Source organism: Notechis scutatus, chromosome 2 (genome assembly GCF_049901735.1).
Source record: "Notechis scutatus isolate UNSWTSFEM ecotype Mainland chromosome 2, rNotScu1.2, whole genome shotgun sequence".
NCBI lineage: Eukaryota > Metazoa > Chordata > Lepidosauria > Squamata > Elapidae > Notechis > Notechis scutatus.
In genome coordinates, this window is record NC_142010.1 from 90,425,270 (window position 1) to 90,449,933 (window position 24,664).

General features: G+C 39.1%; 1 protein-coding gene across 4 annotated transcripts in view; it reads right to left on the reverse strand.

Annotated features, from left to right (window-relative positions):
* Positions 1–22,689, reverse strand: part of SH3PXD2B (SH3 and PX domains 2B) — a 131,289-nt gene extending 108,600 nt beyond the window's left edge. For all 4 annotated transcript variants that reach the window (XM_026688258.2, XM_087955442.1, XM_026688254.2 and 1 more), the window contains exon 1: positions 21,139–22,689. In XM_026688258.2, coding sequence (XP_026544043.1) covers positions 21,139–21,210 — 72 coding nt within the window. In that variant the 5' untranslated portion in view covers positions 21,211–22,689. The remainder of the gene's footprint in view (positions 1–21,138) is intronic.
* Positions 22,690–24,664: the final 1,975 nt, after the last annotated feature.

Here is a 24,664-nt window from a genome sequence, read left to right on the forward strand (position 1 = left end):
CACACGTGGTCTTGAAAGATGGTCTGGGAGAGGCAGTATTTGCGATACACTTAATACCAATCACATGAGTATAGCTGAAAGTGCTAGAAACTAAATTTCGATTGTGAGATTATTTAGTTTTTATTATTCTTTATAAATAACTCAAGGTGGCAAAGATACCTAATACTCTACCCTACTCCTATTTCCCCCAAAACAACAATCCTTTGAGGTGGGTTATGCTCAGAGAGAATGATTGGCAGAGAGTGACATTGACAGTGGACCAGCCAAAGCTCAACAAAGGCCTTGACTGCCATTCCAGTAGGAATTGTGAACCGAGGAGAACTCTCAAATTATACACAGTTCTTTCTAGGGTAGCGTGATTCTATGATGACCCAGGGTGTGGCACAAAGGCAACACAGTCACATAAGTAAGAAAAGTCCCTTTAATACCTCCAACTTTGCCCCCAATGTCCAGGTTACCTTCGGATGGAGAAAAATCTCTCCCAAGAAGAGTCTTTAAGTGGAGGAAATTCAGTCCGAAAACAAAGTACATATAAACTGTAAATAAAAATCCACACAAACCACGCTGCAGCAATTAACTGGACAGGGCAGGATAAGGAATTGCAGACTTCAAAGGCCAACAAAACACACACAGTTGGGAAGACGCCTCGACAAAACAAGATAATACACGATTTGTTTCCAACAAGTTGCTGTGCGCAAACTCCCTTTTTAAACAGTGTTCCCAGCTGCAGCTAATGAAGGGAATCAGGGCCCTTTCCTCCCCCATAAGCCATGCAACTCACGTTGCTCCCTTCTCCTTTCCTCCCTGCGTGCCCTAGGATGAAGAGGGGGTGGGCCTGGGTCTCCCTCTGAATTCCCTCTGCCTTGCTCTACCTCTCCCCTGTTCTGCCCAGCTGGACTGTGCCCTTCCCCAGTTTCTTCCACAGCCAATGGAGCCACACTCCCACTCCCTGTCAGCTGATCGGCCTCCCCCTCGGAATCAGATTCTGACAGGGGCATGACAGATTCCATCAGGAGCGATAGATGGAAAATCCTTGGAACCAGGAGATTCTTACTCTGTCTTGCTGTGATACAACTTCAGCCTTTATGTCCCACTCAGTCTTTTATGGTCATCAAGCTCTAGATCCTTGATGGTGAACCTATGGCATTCTCTGTGGGCACACCAGCTATTGCCCCAGCTCAGCTCTGCTGCGCATGCATGTGCATATCGGCCAGCTGGTCTTTGGGCCTTTGCTGCGCATATGTGGGGGGCAAGATGCATGTGGTGTGTGTGTGTGTGTGTGTGTGTGCGGATGATGTGCGCACATGCACGGGGGACAATAGGTCATGTGTGCGGACGATGTGTGCACATGCGTGGGGCTGGGGGTTTACGTAGATGATGCACATGCATGTGCGGGGCAGAGTGCATGCACAGGGACACACACATGTGCAGGGGGCAGGGGGCACACGCGGGGCAGGGGGCATGCACATTGGGCACTTGGTGCCAAAAAGGTTAGCCATCACTGCCCTAGATGAAGACTTCTATCACTTCTCCTCTCTGGCCTGTGGTCAAGTTGTCCACTATCTGTTCCCAACCAGGGGTTGTTGAAGAGAGCGATTCGTGCTTTTTTCACATCTTGGCTAAACTAGCGCAATTCATATTGCATGCGGTTGCCCTTAAAGGCAACTCAGAAGTTGAAACTGGCATAAAATATATCTGCTGCCCATTTAGTAAATTCCCATATAATTATCAACACTTATGTACAAAAAAGTTAATTGTAACAAGAAGTTATATTTATTTTTGTACAATCACATATATTGTCATCCTTCAAGAATCTCCATGCATGGCAGAGAAATAAAAAAAAAATAAAGAACAGCACTGATATTTGATTTGATTTCAAAAAGATGCCTTTGCTATGTTAAACAGGCCCTTGTTTCAGTTTCTGTCTATAAAGGGGGAAGAAAAAGAGCCTTTTAGACAAACAGCTGGCAAGCAGATTGTTCCATACAGAGATTTTCTTTGACATATTGAGGGAAATAAAACAGGGGGGGGGGGGAGCTTAAAGAAAAAACTGTCCAAAATGACAAGTTGGACTGCTGGAGAAATGCAAATGTAATTTGTCCAACTGTTACAGAGCTGTCAAGGAAAAAAGGGTCGCCCGAGCAACATGGTGCAAAGGAAAAAAATGGACAAATAATATGTCTCTTCTTCTTCCATTTTTGAAGTGGTGGGCTCATTCCTGTAACAATTTACACTTGAAGAAGAGAAGTCCTCTTAAGAGAAAATTAGGAAGCAGCATGAACCAATAGTATTGTTATCAAAATAAGAATTAGTTTGCCTACATCTTTTGGAGATGAACTCAGGGACTTTGATCAAGTCAGGATGTGCCATCAAGCCAGTAGTGGGATTCAATTTTTTTTACTACCGGTTCTGTGGGCATGGCTTGGTGGGCATGCATTGGTGGGCATGGCAGGGGATAGATACTGTAAAATCTCCAATCCCTCCCCATTCCTGGGGGAAGGTTACTGCAAAATTCCATTCCCTCCCCACCCCACTAACCTGCTTTCCAGCTCCGTTCTCCTGTTCAGGGCAACAAAAGAAGACCCAGCCAATCAGCCGGGACTCGGGAGGCAGAGAATAGGTGGGGGTGGGGCCAGTCAGAGGTGGTATTTGCTGGTCCTCCGAACTACTCAAAATTTCCTCTACCAGTTCTCCAGAACTGGTCAGAACCTGTTGAATACCACCTCTGCATCAAGCTAACTCTTAGTGACGTATATACAGACCATCTCCAGGATAATTTGTCCTCAATATGGCCCTGCTGGTCTTCCAACATTGCTCTTGAAACTAAGTCCATCCATCTTGTTCTGGAAGATTCTCATCTTTCCTTTCCTTCCCTATTTCCCAACACTATGAGCTTCTCAAGAAAACTAGGTATTTGAATAATGTCCCAAAACATGATAATTTGCGCCTGATTGTTTGTGCCTGGAGTTAAAACTCTGGGTTGAGTTGTGCTACAATTTGTTTTTTTTTCCCCAATACCAAAGTTCAAAAGCATGAATATTCATTTTATTCTGCTTCTTCAGAACCCAACCTCATAGTGTTACAGGAAAACCATTCATTGCCTGCCCGATTCTAATCTTTGTAGGAACAGACACATCAACACCATCTGAATATATTTTCCAAGTCTTTATTGCTGTGCTGCTCAATGCTAGTTTGCCACCTATTTCTTGTCTCTCAGTTCCTTTACTATTGATAGTTAATCCTACAAGGCAGAAACTATTCACTACTACAAAATCATTACCAAAATCATTACTACATTAAACAATTGTCTACCAAGTCTAATTGATACTATTTGCTCATTGAATACATTGTACTAGAATACTGTTTTTACTATATCCTTTCTGATTATGACTCTTCTTTGTTTTTCATATCCTGGGCAGTAAATAGTAGGATCTTCTGATCAACAGTGACCAACAACCAATGGACTGACAATCAGTCCATTTCAACTCATGGGTATCTAAAAAATCAATTTCAGTTTATTTGCTGCAGCTAACTTTGTATATGATTTATCTTTCCAATTCTAAAAGTTTCAATATACTGCTGTAGGACGTGCAACTGTTTTAATTCAATGTAGCAAGCTGACTTTAACGAGCCAGGTAGGTTAGAAAACAGAGATCCTATACTTTGTGTAGGAGATGAAGTCTCAGTTTCCAACAATGCCAGATAAGAAGTGCCCAACTGTGCCATCACCTCAGAATTCTCATAAGAACAGCTGCATAGCACTTATTCATTTGAAAACATACACAATGCCAGCAGAGTTATTGGTTCTAATATATTGCATCTGACTGGCCAATAGTGTTAACATGCTTGGTGTTAGACATTTCTGAATTGTCTAAATCACACAAAATTCACAATGGCAAATTAGGGAGTTTTTGTACTAGATATACCCATCTAGACTCTGAAGCATCATCTCTAATTCATCTAGTAAAAAAAACGTCCACAGGAATAGAAACCAATGTTTTCTAATTAGCCCCTTTATGAAGAATCACTTTGTAGTAGTAAAGGCATGATGATGTCCAAGCAGAAAAGTCAAAATTTAACATGTTGGGAATCAGGAAATTGAAATAGTCCGCGATTGGCCACTTTACATTAGAGGACCATCAGTTCTTCTACTGAGGACAAGAAATTCGGAAGAAGTGGAGTAGCTGTTGTTATTAACAAAAGGAAGTTAAGTCAAGAGTGACAGATGATCTCAATTTGAGTCCAAGGTAAACCAATCAATACCAAACATTACAACTCAAACCTCAGAAGTTAAAGCTGAACAAGTCTATACACTATGTTATCAACCCACAGCACCAAAAAAGCCATGCTAATTATAAGATCTTGGAATGCTGAAATTAGAGTAAAATAGCATCTGAAAGAATGAGAAAAGTTGCCACTGGTGTATAAAATAAAGCAAGACACACACTAATAACCTTCTTGCCATTGTTATAGCACATTCCTCCTCCCAACAATCTAAAAGATTGACCTACATATGGAAATCAGTTGATGAGGTACAACAAAATAAAATTGAATATATGCTGTGAAAGCAAAGATGGAGAACTTCCAATCAGCCAGCCAAAACAGCAGCTCAGATCTTCTTTAAATTTTATCTTCAACTAAAGCAAACAAAAACATGAAACAACAAGATATGACCTCTTTCATTTTTTTATCGTTGCAGTGATGATAAATAAGAGTTGGTGTAAATACATAGAATAACTATAGAAAAAGCATGTAACATTGATGATACGGACAAAGTTTTGATCACTAAACTAGAGTCACATATCTAGGAATGTGAAGTTAACTGGGGTCTAGAAAATATTGCAAACAACAAATTTGCAGAATTGGATGAAATATCAGCAGAACTATTTAAAACTATGCAAGCTAGAAACCACAAGTAGTGCTTTAACTGCACTTTGTTGCCAGAAAGCAAAATAATGGCCAAGTGACTGGAAAAAGTCCATAACCCACAACACAAAACCGTATTAAAGAAGGCTCATAGCACTGAACAACTGCACTTTATTTCACACACTACTAAGAGAATGCTCAAAGCTTTCTTACCCTGATTTAAATAATATATAGAAACTGAACTATTAGGGGTCCAACATAGTTTGAAAATAGGCAGGTTAATGATTACACTGTTAACATTAATTGAGAAAGAAATGGCAAAAGAGTTGCAAACACAATTACTACTTTTGTTTAGTTACATAAACACATTTGATCATAACAGTTTGTACATAATCTTTAAAAACATAGGAATACCGGTCATCCTTCCTACTGAAAAATGTGTACGAAAGGAAGCAAAAATGGAAAATGAGACAACTAAATCAAAATGAAGCAATCAAACAAAGGAACTAAATCACTCAAAATTGAGAAACCCAGGGTTGCAAACTCTCACTTTATTTAACTTTATGAAGAATACATCATGAGAAATATTGGAGTAGAGAATCAGAAATTGTATCTTTAATTAAACATAAACTGTAATTAAAATTGATGGGAGAAATATTAATAATCACGGATATGTTGAACCTATCACTTGATGGCTGGAATCGAATAGAATGGAATATTCTTTATTGGCCAAGAACCCACAAGGTATCTTTCTCTGATGCATAACTCTCAATATAAAAACAGCAAAGTGATAAATCATAAATTGTAAATAAGATACAATAATAAATCAGAAGATACAAATAACAAAGTTATAAGTCATCAAGGAAGGTTTAAAAAATCTCTTGTTAATAGAAGAGAGTACAAAAGCCATTGTATAGTAGTACCTTGGTACTAATAGTTAATTGGTTCCAGGTGGCATGATGAATACCAAAACCGATGATTTTTCCCATAAAGAATAATGTAGTGAGTCACAAGGTAGCTAACATCGACACGTTCTAGTTTGTGCATTGAGTACAAACAAACAATGAGTATCGGGACAAAATTTTCACATCAAAATGCACTGAGTACCAAATTCAATGAATTTCAAAGCAGTTGAGTACCAGGGTATCACTGTATTTAACTCAATAGTTTTTTTTAAATCCCAAATCTATAATTACAGGTAATCCTCAACGTATGACCACAATTGAGCCCAAAATTTATGTTGCTAAGTGAGACATTTTTAAGTGAGTTTTGCCCCATTTTATAACTTTTCTTGACACAGTTGTTAAGTTAATCACTGCAGTTGTTAAGTTAGTAACACAGTTGTTAAGTGAATCTGGTTTCCCTTTGACTTTGCTTGTCAGGAGGTTGCAAAAGGTGATCATGTGACCCTGGAAACCGTTATAAATACATGCCAGTTGCCAGTCAGTCAGTCTTGGTGGAAAGTTGTACCCTGGGTTATGAAGAAAGTGGAATAATCAAATGACTTAGCAACAGTGCTGGGAGTTGCTCCTAGTGAATGCTGGAGTCAAGACTATATAATTTGAGGTAGAATCTAAACAAGTTAGTAAAAAGTTATAGATCTGTGCAGGCTTCCTTATGCACAGAATTGAAAGATTTGGACTGTTTGGAAAGATATCAATCCTTATTTAAAACACAAGCCAACATTTCCCCCTTGCTATCAAGTTCCTCGCCATAGACAAATCGTTCTCCTCTAAGCTATTATCCTTTCAGAAGAATGGATGGGACAGAATAACTGATTTGCAGAAAAATGCCTGTTGCATCTTTAATTCTGACCCAACTTTATTTACAGCATTTTAACCTCACTCCTCATTCGGGGAAATCTTGAAGCAGTTTACAGCTGGTTATGATGAAGTTTCCTCAAACCATGTTGTCTCATTGGCCTGCTCCTCTTTGTGTTTCCATTACTTTCCTTTGAAGTTGCTCTTCTTCTGCCTTTGTGCAGCTTCTTTGTTCTTGGAGGCTTTGGTGGTCTACTATCTTAATTGCTTTGGCTTCCTTTCATTATATTTTCCTTTCACAAGAGGTCCTAGCCAATCCAATTGCACTCAATTCTTTATCTGCACTTGAGGAAGTAATTTTCCCAGATTAATGCCCCCTCGGTCTTTGTTTCATGGAACATGTTCCCACTAGTGAATATATATATTAGGGAACTACCTTACTTGGTACTCTGTGTCATAGCATGTCCCTGCCTCTCCCAACCCAATCAAAATTAAGCTTCAAGACTATTTTTAAAAACAGCCTTCCCCACCTTACTCTTTCATATAAGTTCGTCATCAGTTTCCCTGGGGCTATACTCTCTGATTATTATAGGAATTCCTTAATCAACACTAGTTAAGGAAAAGGTGCCTCAAAGAATGAGTATCCCAGATTTCTGTCTTACAGACAAAATATAAAAGAACTCTTACCATCTACTGTATAAAATGTTAAATAGAAACAGAACAAAATAGAAATGACAATTTTAACTAGTTAAAACTTACACGCTAATTGCTAGTGCCAGTGAAATCCCTAAATTATTTTCACATTCCTCTACATTGAGCAAGACAGTTTATATCAAAGTTTGAACAAGCTATATCAATGAAGGAGATCCCCAGATTAATCAAATCAGTAATTTTCAATCAGTCTGGGGAAAAAAAACTACAGATGATTAGTAATCTGAAAGTCTTTGCTCTTATAAAAAGGTGTATTCTACAATGCTGCTTTTATTTATTTTTTCCTTACAAAGCAAACAAATGATGTACTTTAGATAGATAGAATTCTTTATTGGCCAAGTGTGATTGGACACACAAGGAATTTGTCTTGGTGCAAATGCTCTCAGTGTACATAAAGGAAAAGAAGTTTATGCGGACTTAAGCAATGATTGAGTCGATATTCTAACTTGTTATCTGATTAAGTTTGTATCTGCTAGCCCACACATTTGGCTGACAACATCAGGTTTCTGCAGAAACTCAACTTGTATATGAGTTGGGAGTTTGCTTTAGGCAAGGGCACATTCATAACCATATGATCCTTCCAAGGGAATTTCTTTTTATAAAGCCACTGTGAAGTCACACTGTCTCCCATGGTATCTGCCTAGCTGATTCAATCTTACAGGGTTGGCATGCTGCAGGTTTCTAGGATTAAACAGTGTCATTTACTGGGATCCAGGAAGTGCACCTTCTCTGTAGCAGCCCTCCAGAACAAGGTTCTCTTATGATCCAGATCCTGCCTTTGTTTGTTTAGAACAGTCATAAAGATCTGCCTCTTCACCCAGGCTTTTGGTGAGGGAAAGTGAGACACACACCCCTCACTGTATTGCATTTGCCATGTTTTAACTTTATCTTTTACTGATCTCATTATAATTTCTTTGTGTGAGCTGCCTAGAGTCATTGGGTTGCATGGCATACTAGATAGAAATGGAGAGGAAGCGGGAGAGAGAGAAGGGACAGAGGAAGAGGGAAGGAGAGGAGGAAGGTATAGGGGGAGAGAGAGAGAGAGAGAGGGAGGGAGGGAGGGAGGGAGAGAAACAGGAAGAGAGGGGGGAGGGGGAGGGGGAAAGAAGAAGGAGAAAGGGAGAGAGACTAAACAGCTTTCTCTCATTGCATTCCAAGCATGTCCTGGGAACATTTCTGGACATCTTGTGCCTTTTTAAAGTTGTGGTAATCGTGAGTACAGAACATTAAATCTAAGAAACAGTGGCTATCACATTATGCTGTAGCCTGATGTACTTTGCTGTATGTAAATGATACATTACTTTGAAACTGAACCTCTTACTGTAATCTAAAGTGTATTTTAATCAAAAGGTTTAGACACACTAAACTTAAATCCCCCACTATGAATCCAAAGATGCCCCTGTAGCACCTTTTCTTAGTAACAAAGAATTTTTATGCAAACAAAGCTTTTGATGGACACAAACTTGACATCAAGACTCAAAAAGAGAAGCCAATATCCATGCATTTTAACACCTCCCCCCCCAGACACTACAGATTTCAAATTTGCCATTTTAGAATAATGAAATTATGCATTTTAGAGTGAAAAATTCTGAATTCACATACATTGAAAGGTTTCAAGGTATCTCAGAAGATCCTTGCAAACACAAGTTTTTAACACATTACACTTTCTAATTGAGGAGGTACTTACAATCAGTCTCACACATAACCCCCACCTACATAATCATCATGCCTTCCTCTCCCTCTTGCCTTGTCCCCTATTCATCAGCTTAATCTGTTTGCATCTGATGGAATGAGTTATCACTTAGGCCTTTTCATCATGTTTGTTGAACAGAAGAGGTGATACCAGGTTCTTGCTGATTCATGGCTTCTACAATTCCTAACTATGGAAGAGACAACGGGCTTACATTTCTTAACTTCTGCCACCTTGAAAAACAGACTTGGGTTGTCTTTTCTAGAATATGAGAAGTAACATCACCAGCTTTCTATAAAATCATGACTGCTTTGTTCTATGCTCAACCAACGATTCCTTTGTCAATCAAATGATGTAGGGAGGCCGGTTAGATTTCTTTTAAATTCCATTGACTTCAAAGACTGCATCTGTAGGATTTTTATATAGCTGTCTCAATATAAAAGACAAAACAGGATTGTAGGACAGGACTACAATCAAATCTGATGAAATCAAATCTCATAGCAAGATTACTGCACCCTTATAGAAGGTGAGACCAATAGGTTATAAATCCTGCTTTCCTGTTTTGGAATTCTTTTTTAAGTGGCAAGAAAGCAGGGCAGAGCTGTTATATGCAAACCATCCACTACTCAATTGAAATAAAAATATTAATTACAATAATAATCTGATGGAGAGTGGTTGCTTTCCAACGTATGGTTTTATCTTCAAACTGACCAGAAATCCGAAAACAATAGGAGATGAAATTAGGCCTACTGCCCACCCTCACAATAAATTTGTGTTCTTCCTTGTAAGTCTTATTGAAATGATCTCAACAGGATCACCATTCTCAAACTGCTATATCTCAATATTTGTGTGTATTTCTTTCACATATATCACACTTATTTTCCTTTTGTCTGACTTATTCAACTACACGCTAGATACAAATCCAAAGAGCAGCAACTCTTATGCCTGTAGTTCAAATGGTTGCCCCAACATGCAAGAACACACTGTAAAAAAGGTTTGCCAAACCAATACAAACGCTGACAAAGAAAGGAATGGATAAACATGAAAGGTTTAACTGGGAAAGCTGTTAACAAGGGATAGCTTTTAGTTCATAATTTACAGCATTTGCATTAGGGCTGTGCAAAGCATTCAATAGAGATGCATTGAAAAGCATGATTGACCAAGGGAGACACCCTCTCGTTAAAGCAATGGAAAGGCTACATCCTTTGACAAGTCCAGATGATTGTTCTAAAAGCCATCCCCAGTTCTCTATGAAGATGCGTATAAGAGTTTTGCAGGGACAACTAGTGACACAAAGTGGCTGTAAGTAGGCATGCAGCAACACATGTATATCATGCTGTCTCTAGCTCTAGTGGGTCAGGTGGAATAATCTATCCTAAACAAAAATCTATCTGATCTATTCTGTTAATATTTAATCATGTGTTACATATGTTTGTTTTATGGCAGAACCAACAAGGAAACTAGGTAAACTAGCTTCCCCCAATATGATGTCTCCCTATCTGATGCTTTAACCCCTGAAATCCAAAGGGCACCAACTTGGTAAACATTAGTCTGTACTCCTGTGGATTTTCAAACATACAATTGGCTACTTACTATGCAAGATGAAACAAGGTTCAGCTCACAAAAGTTTATACCAAATCAATGTACTACTTAAAAAGAAGAAAAATTAATACAATTGGTGTTAAATCAGAGATTGCTGCTAGATTAACATACATGGGCTCTGTTTTCTATGAATAAAGCAACTGTTTTGATTTCAAGGTATAGTGGTATAGGTGCAGAAAGTCTGGGGAAAAACCAGGCTTCAAAATGCACAGAACATTGAAGACTTTGGGAAATTTAATATGAGAATCTGAGCAAGTGGACTATAACTGGATTTGAAAGATTATTCCGAGACATGAAGATAAAAGTTCAAACATATTCCACCTACTATAAATATGATTAATTCCAAATCAGATATTATTTGAAGCCTGTTTTCCTCTCAAATCAGAAAAGAGAAGCAAAATGAAAAGGCAGAGATGCTTTAGATATCCTGGACTCTTCTGTTACAGCCAAGCTAAAGTTAAAATCCAGCACTTCTCAAAAGAAGATATTTGTGTGTACTTTAAGCTGGGCACTCATTGCCCTTTACTTGGCCAATTTCTCATTATCTAGTAACGAAAATCCTTGTGGTATGTTCTTTAGGATCAAACAAACATCAAAATACTACGCACAAGAAGGTTCTTATTAATCAAGCTATTTTTAACTTTTGTGGTAATTTATCCAGGATAGAAAAATATAGCTTCTCAGAAAGAGTGATGATTTCAGATATGTATCTTTTCTTTATGTATACTGAGAGTATTTACACCAAGACAAATTCCTTGTGTGTCCAATCACACTTGGCCAATAAAGAATTCTATTCTATATCCAAGCAAGCAGAATTCAGCTAAAGTTACAAACCTTCAGCTCCTCTCCCTCTTTAAGCTTCTGCCTTAAAATTAAGGTGAATTGTTTCATGGCCAAATTGATCTACATTCTTAGATTAAACATCTGTCTTCTGGCAATAACGTTTCTTCAGTTAATTTAACAGTATGCCTACCCAAAATGATAAATTTCCCAGAATTAATCAAGGGCTTTTGTTAAAATTGGCTGGCAACCTCTTGCAATTAGCAACACTTTGATTTTCTTTTTGGTGCCTTTATATCCTGTTCTCTCTCTAGGCATTCTGCACCAAATAGAAGGATCCCATACAGTGCTATTCTCTTCTCTTCCTTCTATGTCAACCCGTCTACAGCAATCTTGAATCACCCAAGAACCTCCAGCAATCCAAGATGATCATAGGCCATTATTTCTTCCTCGTCATTTTCTTTTCCTTCCCTTTGACTCCAATTCCAACAATAATATTTTCCCACTAGCATCTTAGCTAGTGTCTCTCCTACTGTAAAGTATTACTGGATCTTAAGCTCTTTCCCAGATTCAAGTTATAAGTCTCAAATACAACCCGTATATCTGGAAGACCATACAACAGGATGGCAGGTTGTGTTTATCTTCTGCATTCTAGCACTCTCTCCGTATATCATCTAGATCTGTGTCTTTCCAAAGATTATTATTATTACCACTTAGAGAGGGCTGTAAAGCACTATAAAGGGGTATATAAGTCTAAGAGGTATTGCTATTGCTATTATAAGGTTTGAACAACCCAAGTAAAGTTATGTATACTTTTCAGGTATTCTGCTCACAACTATAGTACTTAATGAGCAGGAAGTTTGTCAAGCTCATCGCATACTAATAAAGGAGAATATTTGTAGCCCTTGGTGCTGCCTGAGCTTAGTTGTTTTCTTGCAAATGCACTAATGATGTTATCTAGTTTGGATAATGAAACATCTGCAGGAGAACCACCAAGCTCAGAAAGCATCAACAACCCATCACAGCATACTAAAAGCAGCTGATTTTAGGAAGAAAATTAAAGACAAGTTTATGGTTAGAAAGGACAGAGTAGAATATTTATGATTGGTTCCAACACAGTACATAGTGCCCGTTGGTTCTTATGGTAAGATGACTCACTCTCATTTTTCCTACTTATTGTGGAAAAAATGGTTTGGAGGTCCTATAATTAACTATAGTTGCAGATCTGTCTTACTCATATGGAAATAGCATCTTGATTCACGGCAGTACTCATTTCATTCACAGGATTTCAGAAACAACATCATTTTTTAAAAAAAACATGTTTGTCCTTTCTTTCAGAGAGCACATAACATCTTCTCCTTTTTCCTCCTGCACTTTCAGAACAGCCTTGTGCATCAGACTGTCCTATATCTATGGTGTTATGTAAGAATCCATCCATTACACTGTAACCTATAGAGCAAACACAAAGATAGTAAATATAAATCAACCCTATAGTTCAGGAGTCTCCAATCTTGGCAACTTTAAGACTTGTGGACTTCACTCCACAAGTCTTAAAGTTGCCAACATTGGAGACCCCTGCTGTAGTTGATGAACTTCAATAATTTTAGGGCAAACTAACAAAAAGATGACACTGAGGAAAATAAACCAATGAGAGATGCAAAAGGTCATTTATGTTGCAACTGAAAAGCATGGTGGCGTTCAAACTTTTTAGTTGAGTTTTGAAAGTGTGCAGTTGTTTAGTTCCTTTTCTAGTGCTTAAACTGGGCTTCTATACCTTATTTTCCTTCCCAGTTCAATTTTCTTTCTCTTTCCGTTTTTCCTTTCCCCAAGGCTGCTGCCCTTCCTCTCCCTCCAGCTGGTTCTTTTTATTTCATGTTTTACCTGAAAGAGGGGAGAAGAAAGTCTATACTTGCTTGTAAATGGGAATGGCTCATTCATCTGAAAACAGATCTCAACTGTGCATAACAATTATTTTTATATACTAGATACCTTATTTTACAGGCAATTATTTTTAATTTATAGTGGTAGTGATGCATTCGACTCATTATTATTATTTTTGGTCCTCGCCTTGCAATTTTTGAAAAGTATAGTTTGTGGCTTGTTTATGCATACAAATACACATATAGATGCATTTCATATAACACCCTTTTAGCAGGAATTTTCTGGTTTCAAACTGCTCTTGGCAAACCTGAGATGACAAGCTGAGAAAACTAGGTCTTGCACAGAATATTTTTTTTCCTGTCTCGTTTTGATTTTGTGGGATGATCTCTTGTGTTTCAGGGTCACTGTGTACAGTAATTCAATAATATTAAATCTAAACTAAGCTACAATGGGACAGCAAGGCTAGTTAAGAAGATCCTAGTGCAACATGTGTATCTTGTTACTGATTTGGCCAAGAGAGCTTTGTGGTGGAGAAAAACGGATGTAACAAAGAAAATGGAGGAGGCAAACCCTGCTTCCTTGTCGTTTGGTCATGACCATGGTCAAACCCAACTCCTCTGCTTGCCTCATGCTATCAGGGGTCCTCAAATATTCCATCATCTTCACAATGGTCTTTCCCAGTTTTGTTGCCACTCAGGAAAAGGCTGTTTTGCCTAATGATAGAAATAACCCCTGGTACACTGACAAGGATCTGCTTAGATCTCCCAAATCAGCCAACAAATGAAAGCCCTGGGATTTCCCAGCCTGTACCACTCAACCTCCCTATAAATATTTGCATCCCCATTGTTCCGGGTTCCTCTTTCTTCTGAATTTTCTACAAGCTTCATGGCAAAAATGATGAGACTAATGTACAAGTCTGTGTATTATTCTCACTATATGCACCAAATCAAATTGCTCTTAACCTGAGTATACCCAACATTCAAAATATAGAAATATAAGAACCCAGAGTAAAGTTTTTCTTATATTTCCGCTTTGATGACTGAGTTAAGCAGGTATGACAGCTGAATAATATAGAACAAGTGGCAGAAATAATATAGAACAAGTGGCAGAAATAATATAGAACAAGTGGCAGAAATAACAAATATTTATTAAAATTACACAGAAAACATATGTCAAACATTCCTATGAAAGTTATTAAAAGCTAGTTTATAGAAACTTAAGCCTATTTTCCTTTTAAGGGTTAAAGAGTCATGTAGCTGATCCAAAAAAGCAAACTTATTTGTGGTGGCACTTTCCATTTTTGGAGGAGGACAAAGATTCCAAGTTGCCAAGAGGAAATGTAATAATTGTGAGTCTTTAATTGAAGCATGAATTTGTAACTAAATTATGACATCATTGACTATTTTCAGGTTATTCCAAGAAGTTAAGTCAATATATTTCCACCCTAAATAACATATGGAAGGTAAGTAAAGAATACCCTGTAACAAAGAATGGAGATTCATAAATATATATCTTTCTCTCCCTACTCCCTCCCTCTCTTCCCCCTCCCTCCCTCTCTCTGCAGTATTCTCCAGATGAGGCCACATAGTTTAAAGTAAATCTAAGGAATGCATTTAAAAAAAGGAAAGAAAGTACATTTGCAAGAAATAATCAATACATACAAGAAGACATTAAATATTTCTCCCTGTTTTCAAACTAGCAAATAATGATTTAGTATTGATGAAGGCCACCTAGCCCTCTGTTTACACTATTGTCTAAATCCACAACTAATTTTCTCTGACTATCTGGATGGCAGCTGATTAGAAGGCTGATCCAACCATTAATTCCCTGCAATTGGTCTTCCACAGTTCCTATAGCAGGTAGGTTCCAGATGTTGCTATGATGCTGCATGTTTGCATCTTCCTGAATACTGACCATGCAGGCTACAGCTGTTGGGAATCAAAAGCATAATACAAGTGGGAGGACATAGGTTCAGCATCCCGCCATACAAAATATGAACCGCAGTGGCACAGTGGTTAGACTGCAGTATTGCAGACTACTTCTGCTGACTGCCAGCTGCCTACAATTTGGCAGTTCAAATCTCACCAGATTCAGCAGTCCATCTTTCTGAGTGGGTAAAAATGAGGACCCAGATTGTTGGGGGCAATATACTGACTTTGTCAACTGCTTAGAGAGGGCTGTAAAGCACTGTAAAGCAGTATATAAGTCTAAGTGCTATTGCTATTGCTAACTCTTGTTCTTTCCTTTCAAGAATACTACAAAAGCAGTCACACAGTGAGTAGAAATATACATCATTAAATTTCAGGTTCATTCCCCAATGTGCACAGAAATTTGAATATGATGAATCACATTCTGTGTAAGACATAGCCCGGAGGCGGGGGAAGACTCCTTTCCTATTATATATCCTTTTTTAAAAAATAGTAATTTTATTAAAGATTGCAGTTTACAACAATAAAAATTAGTACAAACTAAAAAACATAAAATAAAAATAAAAATAGGTGTAGAAAAGAAAAAAGAGAAAGGAAAAAGAGAAGCAAAAAACAAGGATAAAGAAAAAGAAATGTGTAAAGAAGCGACTTGCTCCTTCATCACAAGTATAAACAATTTTAGTGACTTACCACTTTCCCTTAAATAAATTATGTCTTTTTCTCATATCCCATCTATCTATAAACAAATCCATAACATTTATCATTTCCTTCAAAAGGTCAGCAAAATTCCATTGTTATCAGAGATATCAATGTATCTATTTTAACCTTGATCAAATAAAGCAATTTCATATTCCTTTTACTTCTAACAATATTGATTTTGAGTTTAAATAATGTCCTAGACCTTGATTTCTTTTCATTTTTTCTTTGTCCCTTTTCATAAAATAGTTCAAACTTTAACAAGGCTCTTTTGTAAATCTAATATAGCAAAGTCCAGGTCACTCTCTTGGATTTTTATTTGTAACATCTCTCTTAATTATTAAGGCATTAGTCAGTTTCTTTTGTATCTACAGTGTAACATCTTTTTCTGTGTCATTCTTGTAGCCAATCATTTTAAAATCCAATTTCAAATCTGTCTCAATCTTTTCAGGTAATACTTACTCCTCTTACATAGCATCTTTTGCATACTGTCTACCTATAGAAGCAGACATGCTAAAATTAATTTCTGGGTCGAAATTCTGGGTCTTGCTCAAACATATCCTTGTCCAATGTTAAATTTTTTTGCTACATTTTGCATTAATACACGGAGTTCGAGTTCTCTTCTCCTTTAATTGTAACTTTTAATTGTAACTGTTAAAACTTTTAACTTTAATTGTAACTAGTTCCCCTTAGTGTCCATTTTTAAAAGTGTCTATTTTTTAAGAATTCAAAGCAAAAGTATTTTTCCCACAGGAAGGATTCTTTATAATTAAAAAAAAAATGTATTTCAAATTTATCTGGACCATTAGTCCCTTTGTAACTTTCTAAAACTAAAGTTTTAATCACCCATTTGCTATTTATTCCAGAAAAAAAACTTAAGACCTTAAACTTGTATTTAAAACTCATTTCACTAAGGATTGAAAGAAACTCCTCCAGTGCTATAAAACTTGCTGATCCAAAGATTCCTAATAGCTGAAACCCACTTAAAAACAATTTCTGAAAGTGGTTAGAAAAGGAAACAACTCCTTTTAAAGGTCCCAACTGTAGTTTGAACAAGATGATTATCCCTTCATCTCTTGGGAGTTCTAAACCTGCAGACCTGCCTTGCAGTCTGCTATTTTGAAGTCTCCTCCTGAGCAGCAATTGTCCGGGGGAGTATTTGTGGGTAATCTCAGGACAGCTCCTTGTCTAGAGAGAAATTATGAAGAGCTGGCCCACTCGTTGGCTCTTCATTTCATTACAGTCTTTGGTTCTGTTTATCATGGAGCTATCTTCAGTTTGCCATTTCTTCCCCAGAAGTGACCATTCCTGCCATGTACCTGTTTTATAAAATGCTGGACAAACAATTGGAGCATTGTCTGCCCACTTAACATTTCTGAATTATAAACTATAGGTAGTCCTTGACATGACCACAATTGAGCCCAAAATTTATGTGGCTAAGTGAGACATTTTTAAAGTGAGCTTTGCCACCTTTTGCAACCTTTCTTGCCACAGTTGATAAGCGAATCATTGCAGTTGTTAAGTTAATATGGTTGTTAAGTGAACTCTGTTCCCCACTGACTGCTTGTCAGAACATCACAATGCCTCAGGGATACTACAAATGTCAAAAATATGAGTCAGTTTCCAAATGTTATAATTTTGATCATATCACCACGGGGATGCCGCAATGATTATAAGTGTTAAAAATGGTTGTAAGTCACTTTCTTCAGTGCCATTGTAACTTCAAACGGACACTAAATGAGCTGTTATCAGTCAAGAACTACCTGTATCTGCATACTCCGAAAGAAAATATCCACAAGCTGAGGACAGATATAAATCAACCTCAAGAAATGTTCCACACAAAGGAAAGGAGGTTAATGCTAAAAGTTGGTTCAAAACTGGCACTGAACCACAGTTGGGTGCTACAGGAACAAACTTAAATATGTTTAAATAGAGTACACAATTAGCAACAATGTTTAGCAAGCCATACCGTATTTGTTACATTCCAAGTGGCAAACCATGACTCATGCGTGTACTGTTGTAGCTTGTAAGGTGTAGTTTACCCATTCATATGTAACAGCAGAGTATGACCTGAGCAAACCAGGAACTAATTAAATCTGTCCCTCCCAAAAGGGAAAGAGATTCTTCCGATAAGGCTAAGTCACTGTCTGAGATTATACACAAGTGGTTGTAGCAATGCTACAGAGCAGCTCAGTTTTAGATAGGAATTAGGATGGGCTCAGTTAAGTCACACAGGTTATGCTGGTTAAACCTTACAAATATTTGAAATGAACAGCTATACTATCACAATGATTACACTGTGAGCATCAGAAGACACAATTCCCTATCATTCCCCAAAGAACTAAAAAAAAAACGCCTTCTTTTTCTGTGCTCTGCAGTAATAATATTAACATTGAGCACCCTGGATCCTTTCCTCATACCGCCTATTTTCTTGCACACTCTAATGCTCCATAAAACTAATGCCTGTCTAATCAGCATTTCTCTGTATGGAATTTTCAGGTGCATTTTAAAGCAGAAGGGTATCTGTTATTATGTATAATAACAGGCAAGAATGAGACTTTCCATAACTCTTTCTCTCTCTCAGTTTAACATGATAGCAGGCTGCCTACAGATGAAAAACAACTTTATCTCTGTCCAAACCCCAGCAGATATAACTCACTTGGTCCATCATTTTACACAAACCTAACTGGAAATAAAGTTCTGCTGACTGTAAGGAAAATTCTGCTTGGAAATAAACAAATATGCACAAGAAGTTAATCTCTCTCCTTTTTTTCTGCTTTCCCTCTGAACCTCACTCTTCCTCCCCCCACCCCTGTGTAATGTCTCACACCAATATTGGGTCTTGGAAGACTGCCAGCTATGTTGACATATGTACTCAGATTAGGAAATCTCAGATTAGGAAAGAGAGTTCCAGAATGGACTCTCTACTCTACCTTTACTGGCTGAGTGGGATCCATCACTAGAGCCTTTGTTTTTTGGTGGGTTTTTGTCATGAAAACATGACCTACTGAGATCACGTACATATCATCTTGAGCTCCTCTGAGAAAAAATGGAACCGGGATCCTCCTTTAAAAAGTTCCATTCAAAGATCCTTGAGAAGTTTCCTTCCCCCTCTTTTATTTACAAAACTCTGAAGCATTACAATATAGGCAGCAATAGGCTGGTAGATCAGGACAATTTGCAATAGATTTGAAACAATTTCTAACTCCATATTGTTTAGTAGCAGTATCATCAACAACTTCTTCTACCTACCTAATCTTGAATAAAATTGTCAAAGCAAAGATAACTGAATAACAAACTGTGTGTGGGAACAAAACCCTTAGATGAGCTTTGATCCTGAAAACATATTTCTGAATTGACTATGCCCTGAAATATCCTTTCCTTATTCTTAATTCCAAGTGGAAAGGGGCTTCTGTTGTTCTACTATTTTCCCTATAGATAAGATTCCAGTATTTCCCCCCAAAAACGAAGTAAATCTCGTAAGCACAATGTCTGCCCACTGTTGATGAGCAGACAGCTCTATAAAAAGGCAGAATGATCTGAACAGAATTGGATTCCCATTGTCAATACATCACCCCAAAAGAGAGAGAAAGCAGTCTTATGCCTGATAAGATATATACATATATACTGTATATTTTGCCAAAAAGAAAATAAAGTTTGAATATAAAACCGCCCACTAGAGGTATACACATTTGCGGTCATTTGCTTTAAATTCAGTAAGTAGAAATTACAGGCTGCAACACACGAGAAACCTGTATTCTAACAAAACTGTCTCATTCTACACCACCATTCAATCCTTGTTCTCCTCTGCATCCTAGCCATCTCCTACTCAACTTCTTTCTACATTATGATCAAGAGCAATCAGTTTCAGCCTTCAGACCTTTTTTTGTTTTTGTTTTTTCACTCCTATGGTCTTTCCACTTTTGCTATGAATTGATTAAACATTGTCTTGGATTCTTTTAACAGTTCAGTTGCTAGCCAACTCTTTGGGGGCTTAAAACAATGCATTCCCACCCCAATCTGTAATGCATAAGGAATGTTTATTGCACTAAATGAAGTGGTGGCAGGGCTGGTTAACTGTGGGATTCATCAGGAAGTAAAGCAGATACTCAAGATGAGAATAAACCCTGAAAGGAGAGGTATTTGCTTATTCTGCAGATGCATTCTGTTTTTCTCCAGATGATACGCTGCAGCATCCAACCAATTGCAGGCATCGGCCCCTGAGGATTCAAGTCCCCAGAGAGAATCCAGTGCTACAGACCGATGCAGTCGAGTTCTCTTGCGCTGCAGTGTCTGCAAAGCACACTGGGCAGTAACTCGGATCATCCAAAAATCTTTTTAAACTGCTTTTTCTTCCTTTGTATTTGTAGGCTGCGCTGTAAGTCTATGGGAATAGGCAGCTCTTATCATCTTCAGCATCTTGTCTGAAGGATACCTCTCTTACATCCAAGCCCAGATGACTTATCACAGGGGAGGCAAATGGCTTTCTCTATGAAACCCAAAGCATGGAGTGCGAAGACATATCAGGTAGGAAAAACCACTGCTTTCTCTTCAACAGGGAGAGACCCCCATGTAGTGGGATTTTCTGCTAGGACAGCAGCTGCTCTCCAAACCCTCTCCAGCAGTTTAACATTTCAAGCACATTTTGAGATTACAAAAAAAAAAAAAAAAACCGCCAAGGGAAGTGGTGACTCTCAACGGAGTCACTTAGAAATGCTGGATGGTCAATAGAGTCCTGCCTTTGTAAAATCAATACTGAAAAAAAAGAAACGGGAGAAGGGAAAAAGAAAAAAAGAAAACACACCAGGCAGCAGTAAGAACTTCCTGCTTGGCTCGTTAGGAAGTTGCAGCACAGGCGAAATGCTCCCATTACAGCATTCACGGTGGAGAAATCTAGCCGAGAAAGGAAAGGGACCACACAGAAGTTGCAAAAGGGTGGGAGAGGGAGATCCTTGAGCGGGCCTTTGCTCCAAGCTGGTGCCCTTCCAGATGCACTGGACTGCAATTCCACCATCCTCAGTCAGGATAGCCGCCGGGCAGGCTCTTAGCCAGTTTAGGCTCCCCCGGTCCCCCCTCCCAGCCTCCCCATCGCCCATAAGGAGAGAAGAATCCTTGTCTACGAGCTCCGAGGGGGTCGCTTTTGCATTTGAAAAACCAGGAACGGGCCAGATCCTGGCCATCTGCACCCTGCCCACCCCCCGACCCCGGAGTTCCCCAGACTCACATAATGCTTGTTGGGGATTCGCCTCTTCTGCACGTCCAGCACCTTCACCTCCACGATACTCTTCCGGGGCATAGCGTTGGTCGTGTGTGCAACGCGAACCCCAGAAGCAAAGCAGAAAACGGGGCAAACCTCGGGCTGAAAGGCAGGGAGGGAAATCGGGGTGGGGTGGTGGGGAGACAGAGAGGGAGAGAGAGAGGGAGAGAGAGAGGCGGGCAAAAGAGCCCCCTTCTTCGGGAGGGTGGTGAAATGACGGCTGCTACAGAAACGTACAGTACAAACTTTTAGGCGCAGCTGGCGGGCAACTTGGATAGGCAGGAGTGAGCCCCACCACCCTCGGCGTCTGCTTCCTCTTCCTCCTCCTCCCCCTCTCGCTCTACCTCCTCCAGTCTGCCTCTGTCCAGAGTTTGCAGATGCGGGAGGGGACTCCTCCCCGGCCAGGGCCGCTCAGACAATGTGGTTGTGTGCTCCAATCCACCAGGGCTCTTAAAGGCACACGAGCCCCGCCGGAGAAGGGAAGCCGGCTAAACCCAACGGCAAGGCAAGAGGCAAGGCAAGGCAAATCAACTGCAAAGCAACAAGAAAAGCCGCCGGGATTTCTCTCCTTCCTCTCCCCAGGCCCCCGGCCCCATCTCTCTGCGCGCCTCTTCGAGCGAAGCGGCCGTTGAAAACGAAGAGGAAGAATGAGAGCGCTGGGGAAGTTGCAGGACTCGGGCAGAGTGATATATGGGGAGAGTGGGTCTTTTCAGACCTTCTTCCAAGGTTAGGTTTTAACCTCCGCTTGACCTCCTCCGCCTTTTTCCCCCCTTCCCTAAGTGAACGAAGGAAGAGAGATGGATTAAGCAGCAGTTTTGTCTCAAATCCAATATCGCGCCTTACCTCCCACGGGGGAAAACACGCATAAAAGGTTGGAATCCGAAACGACCGACCAAGCAGTCAACTAAGCTCACGAATCTGCTTCAAAAAGAGAGGCCACGCGAGTGATTTCTGAGCTGGGATATCAGCGAAATATCTATAGTGTCTCACCGTGACTCTCAGATACTCTGAGCGAACAGCATAGACATTTTAAAACAAAGTGGTTGCCATTATAAAAACGGTCAATGTATTAGGGATAAATTAACTACCGTAAGATCTCTATCCTTTTCGACATTACATTTTTTTTTTATTAATTAATGCCCCCAAAACAGAAGTGCAGAACAATGGCATGGAACAACCTTTTCGGACCCAGGCAGTAAACTAAGTTCACTGAAGATCCATATTCCAGAAAATTTGCAGCTCCAATATAGTCCAATGTTTATGGCATCAATCTTACTTCAAAAAGATTCTCTTTCTTGTTTTGACAAAGGCAGAAATATACATGCATATATGCAGAATTGATGGGAGTGGCACACTCTTGATGCTGAAAATGACCTCTACAATATTGTGTGTGTGTGTGTATTGTGTGTGTGTTTGTGTGTATTACATGGGATTTTAAAATGTGATCTATTGTATGCTGCCCTACTGTCCACATTGATTAGTTGGGTGACCTTCTATGTCTTATAAATACATAATATTAAAAATGGCTTTACTTGTGGACATCTTCAGATGCTTAAAGTTAAGACACTGGTAATCTACTGTGTTCAGTAGAAGGTATTGCATGTCAATCAAGTAAAATTATGTTTTAAGCACTCCTCTTTGGTTGGAAATATATTCCAATTTTCCATTTATGGAGTTTGTAACTGGGGCACCTCTGCTAATAGCATCTCAGACTGAAGAGATCTATGGGGACAATCTATGACTTTCTCTAATTTTTGTTTCACCATTTTAACCTTTGTTGACACCATTTATTCCTACTACTATCTTTGTCCCTTATCCAAACCTCAGTATTCCACAAAACTGAATTCTAAAGGATTTCTGGATATTTGTCCACCAAAATCTTCTTGAGAATCTGCAGACGTGGGCATATTTAGATGAAATGAATATGAGAAAATTGAGTACTAGGTAGGTAGGGAGAGGCACTTTGGTCTACTGATTAAAAGCATCAGACTAGAAAGCAAGAGACCCGGAGGAGTTTTAAGTCCTGCCTTGGTCATTAAAGCCAATTGGATGAGCCAGTCATTCTCTCTCAGCCAAACCCACCACAAAGAGTTATTGTTATGGGGGAAATGGGAGGAAGAAAGTGTGTTAGATATGTTCCCCACCTTGAGTTATTTGTAAAAATAATAAGGGTGTGATAGAAGGAATTATTAATTATGAAATCTGGACACCTAAAGATAAAGAAGCATTTGCTTAGTTTATTTTTTAGATTGATTTATATGGCTGCCCTTCTTGCTGAATAGGACTCGAAGCAGCTAACAAAGATTAAAAAACAATACAATAAATAAGAAACAAACGATAATAAAAAAACATAACATAGCTGTAGGGAAACCATGCAGCTAACAAACACGGGCTCAATTCCATGGCCCCAGAACCCAGGGGAAGAGTTGCTCTGTGTTAGACTGAAAACTGCAGAAGGATGAGACTAATTGACAAATGCAGCATTTGTAATTGTTCTGTTTTGTTAACTTTGAACAAGGTTCCACAACTTCTCAATACATTAGACTCTCTGGATTTACCTTCCAACTGGATGATTCCTTTCTTAAATTTCAGCCTCCCTCCACTACAAAATGACAGACTGACTACAGTAAGGCTCTGCATGGAATTTCTCAAATCTGTTCTGTAGACTTGTTCTCCATGTTAATGATAGCTCTACTTTAGTTTTTTCAACAGGGCTCAAATTGTCTTTTGGGACTTGATTACTTCACTATATGTGGGAGAAGGCTTCTGTCTGCCAGGCCACAGAAGGAAAATAACCCAAGATGAGGAATCTCAGCATATAACAGCAGGAAAAAGCCTTCCTTATTCCTATGGCCTAAAAATTGGCTAATATTCTTGAGAACATATGATGAAATCACATAAGAGCTGCACTCTTTAACCAAGAGAGTTATTTATTGTCATGTATCGGAGCAGTTTGTGAGTCAGACCTCCCATTTTGTTTCATTCTGTTCAAAACCATGGGCCTTAGCAAGAGAAAACTGAGGAAGTTGCTATGCCAAACCAAATTCATGTTCATGTTGAGCATTTCCCCCATATTGATTGTGTTTTAGGCTTCTGCAAGGATATTCTTAATCGATCTCAAGGAGTGCGGCCTAGAGGCTTGTCAAATGCATTGCCTCACTTGAGTATTTCTTAGAGTCCTTGCAGAGGAAGAAAAGACAGAGAACTTTGATCCTGCCTCTGATCGCCCTCCCAAGGGTCCGGAGGCTTCCCCAGGGCCTCTGAGAGGGTGAAAACACGCTCCTGCGGGCCCACCAGAAGCTGGAAACAGCCCTGTTTCCAGACTTCCGGAAGTCTTGTTTTCCCCCCTCCCACAGTCTCCACGCAGACCCTGCACTTACCTCTATCAAAAATGGGCCACATAGAGACTCCTGGGAGGAGCAGGGTGGGGTAGGTGGGGCCAGCTGGTCAGTTGAAATACCTATTTGGCAAACCAGATGTAACTTTAACATCC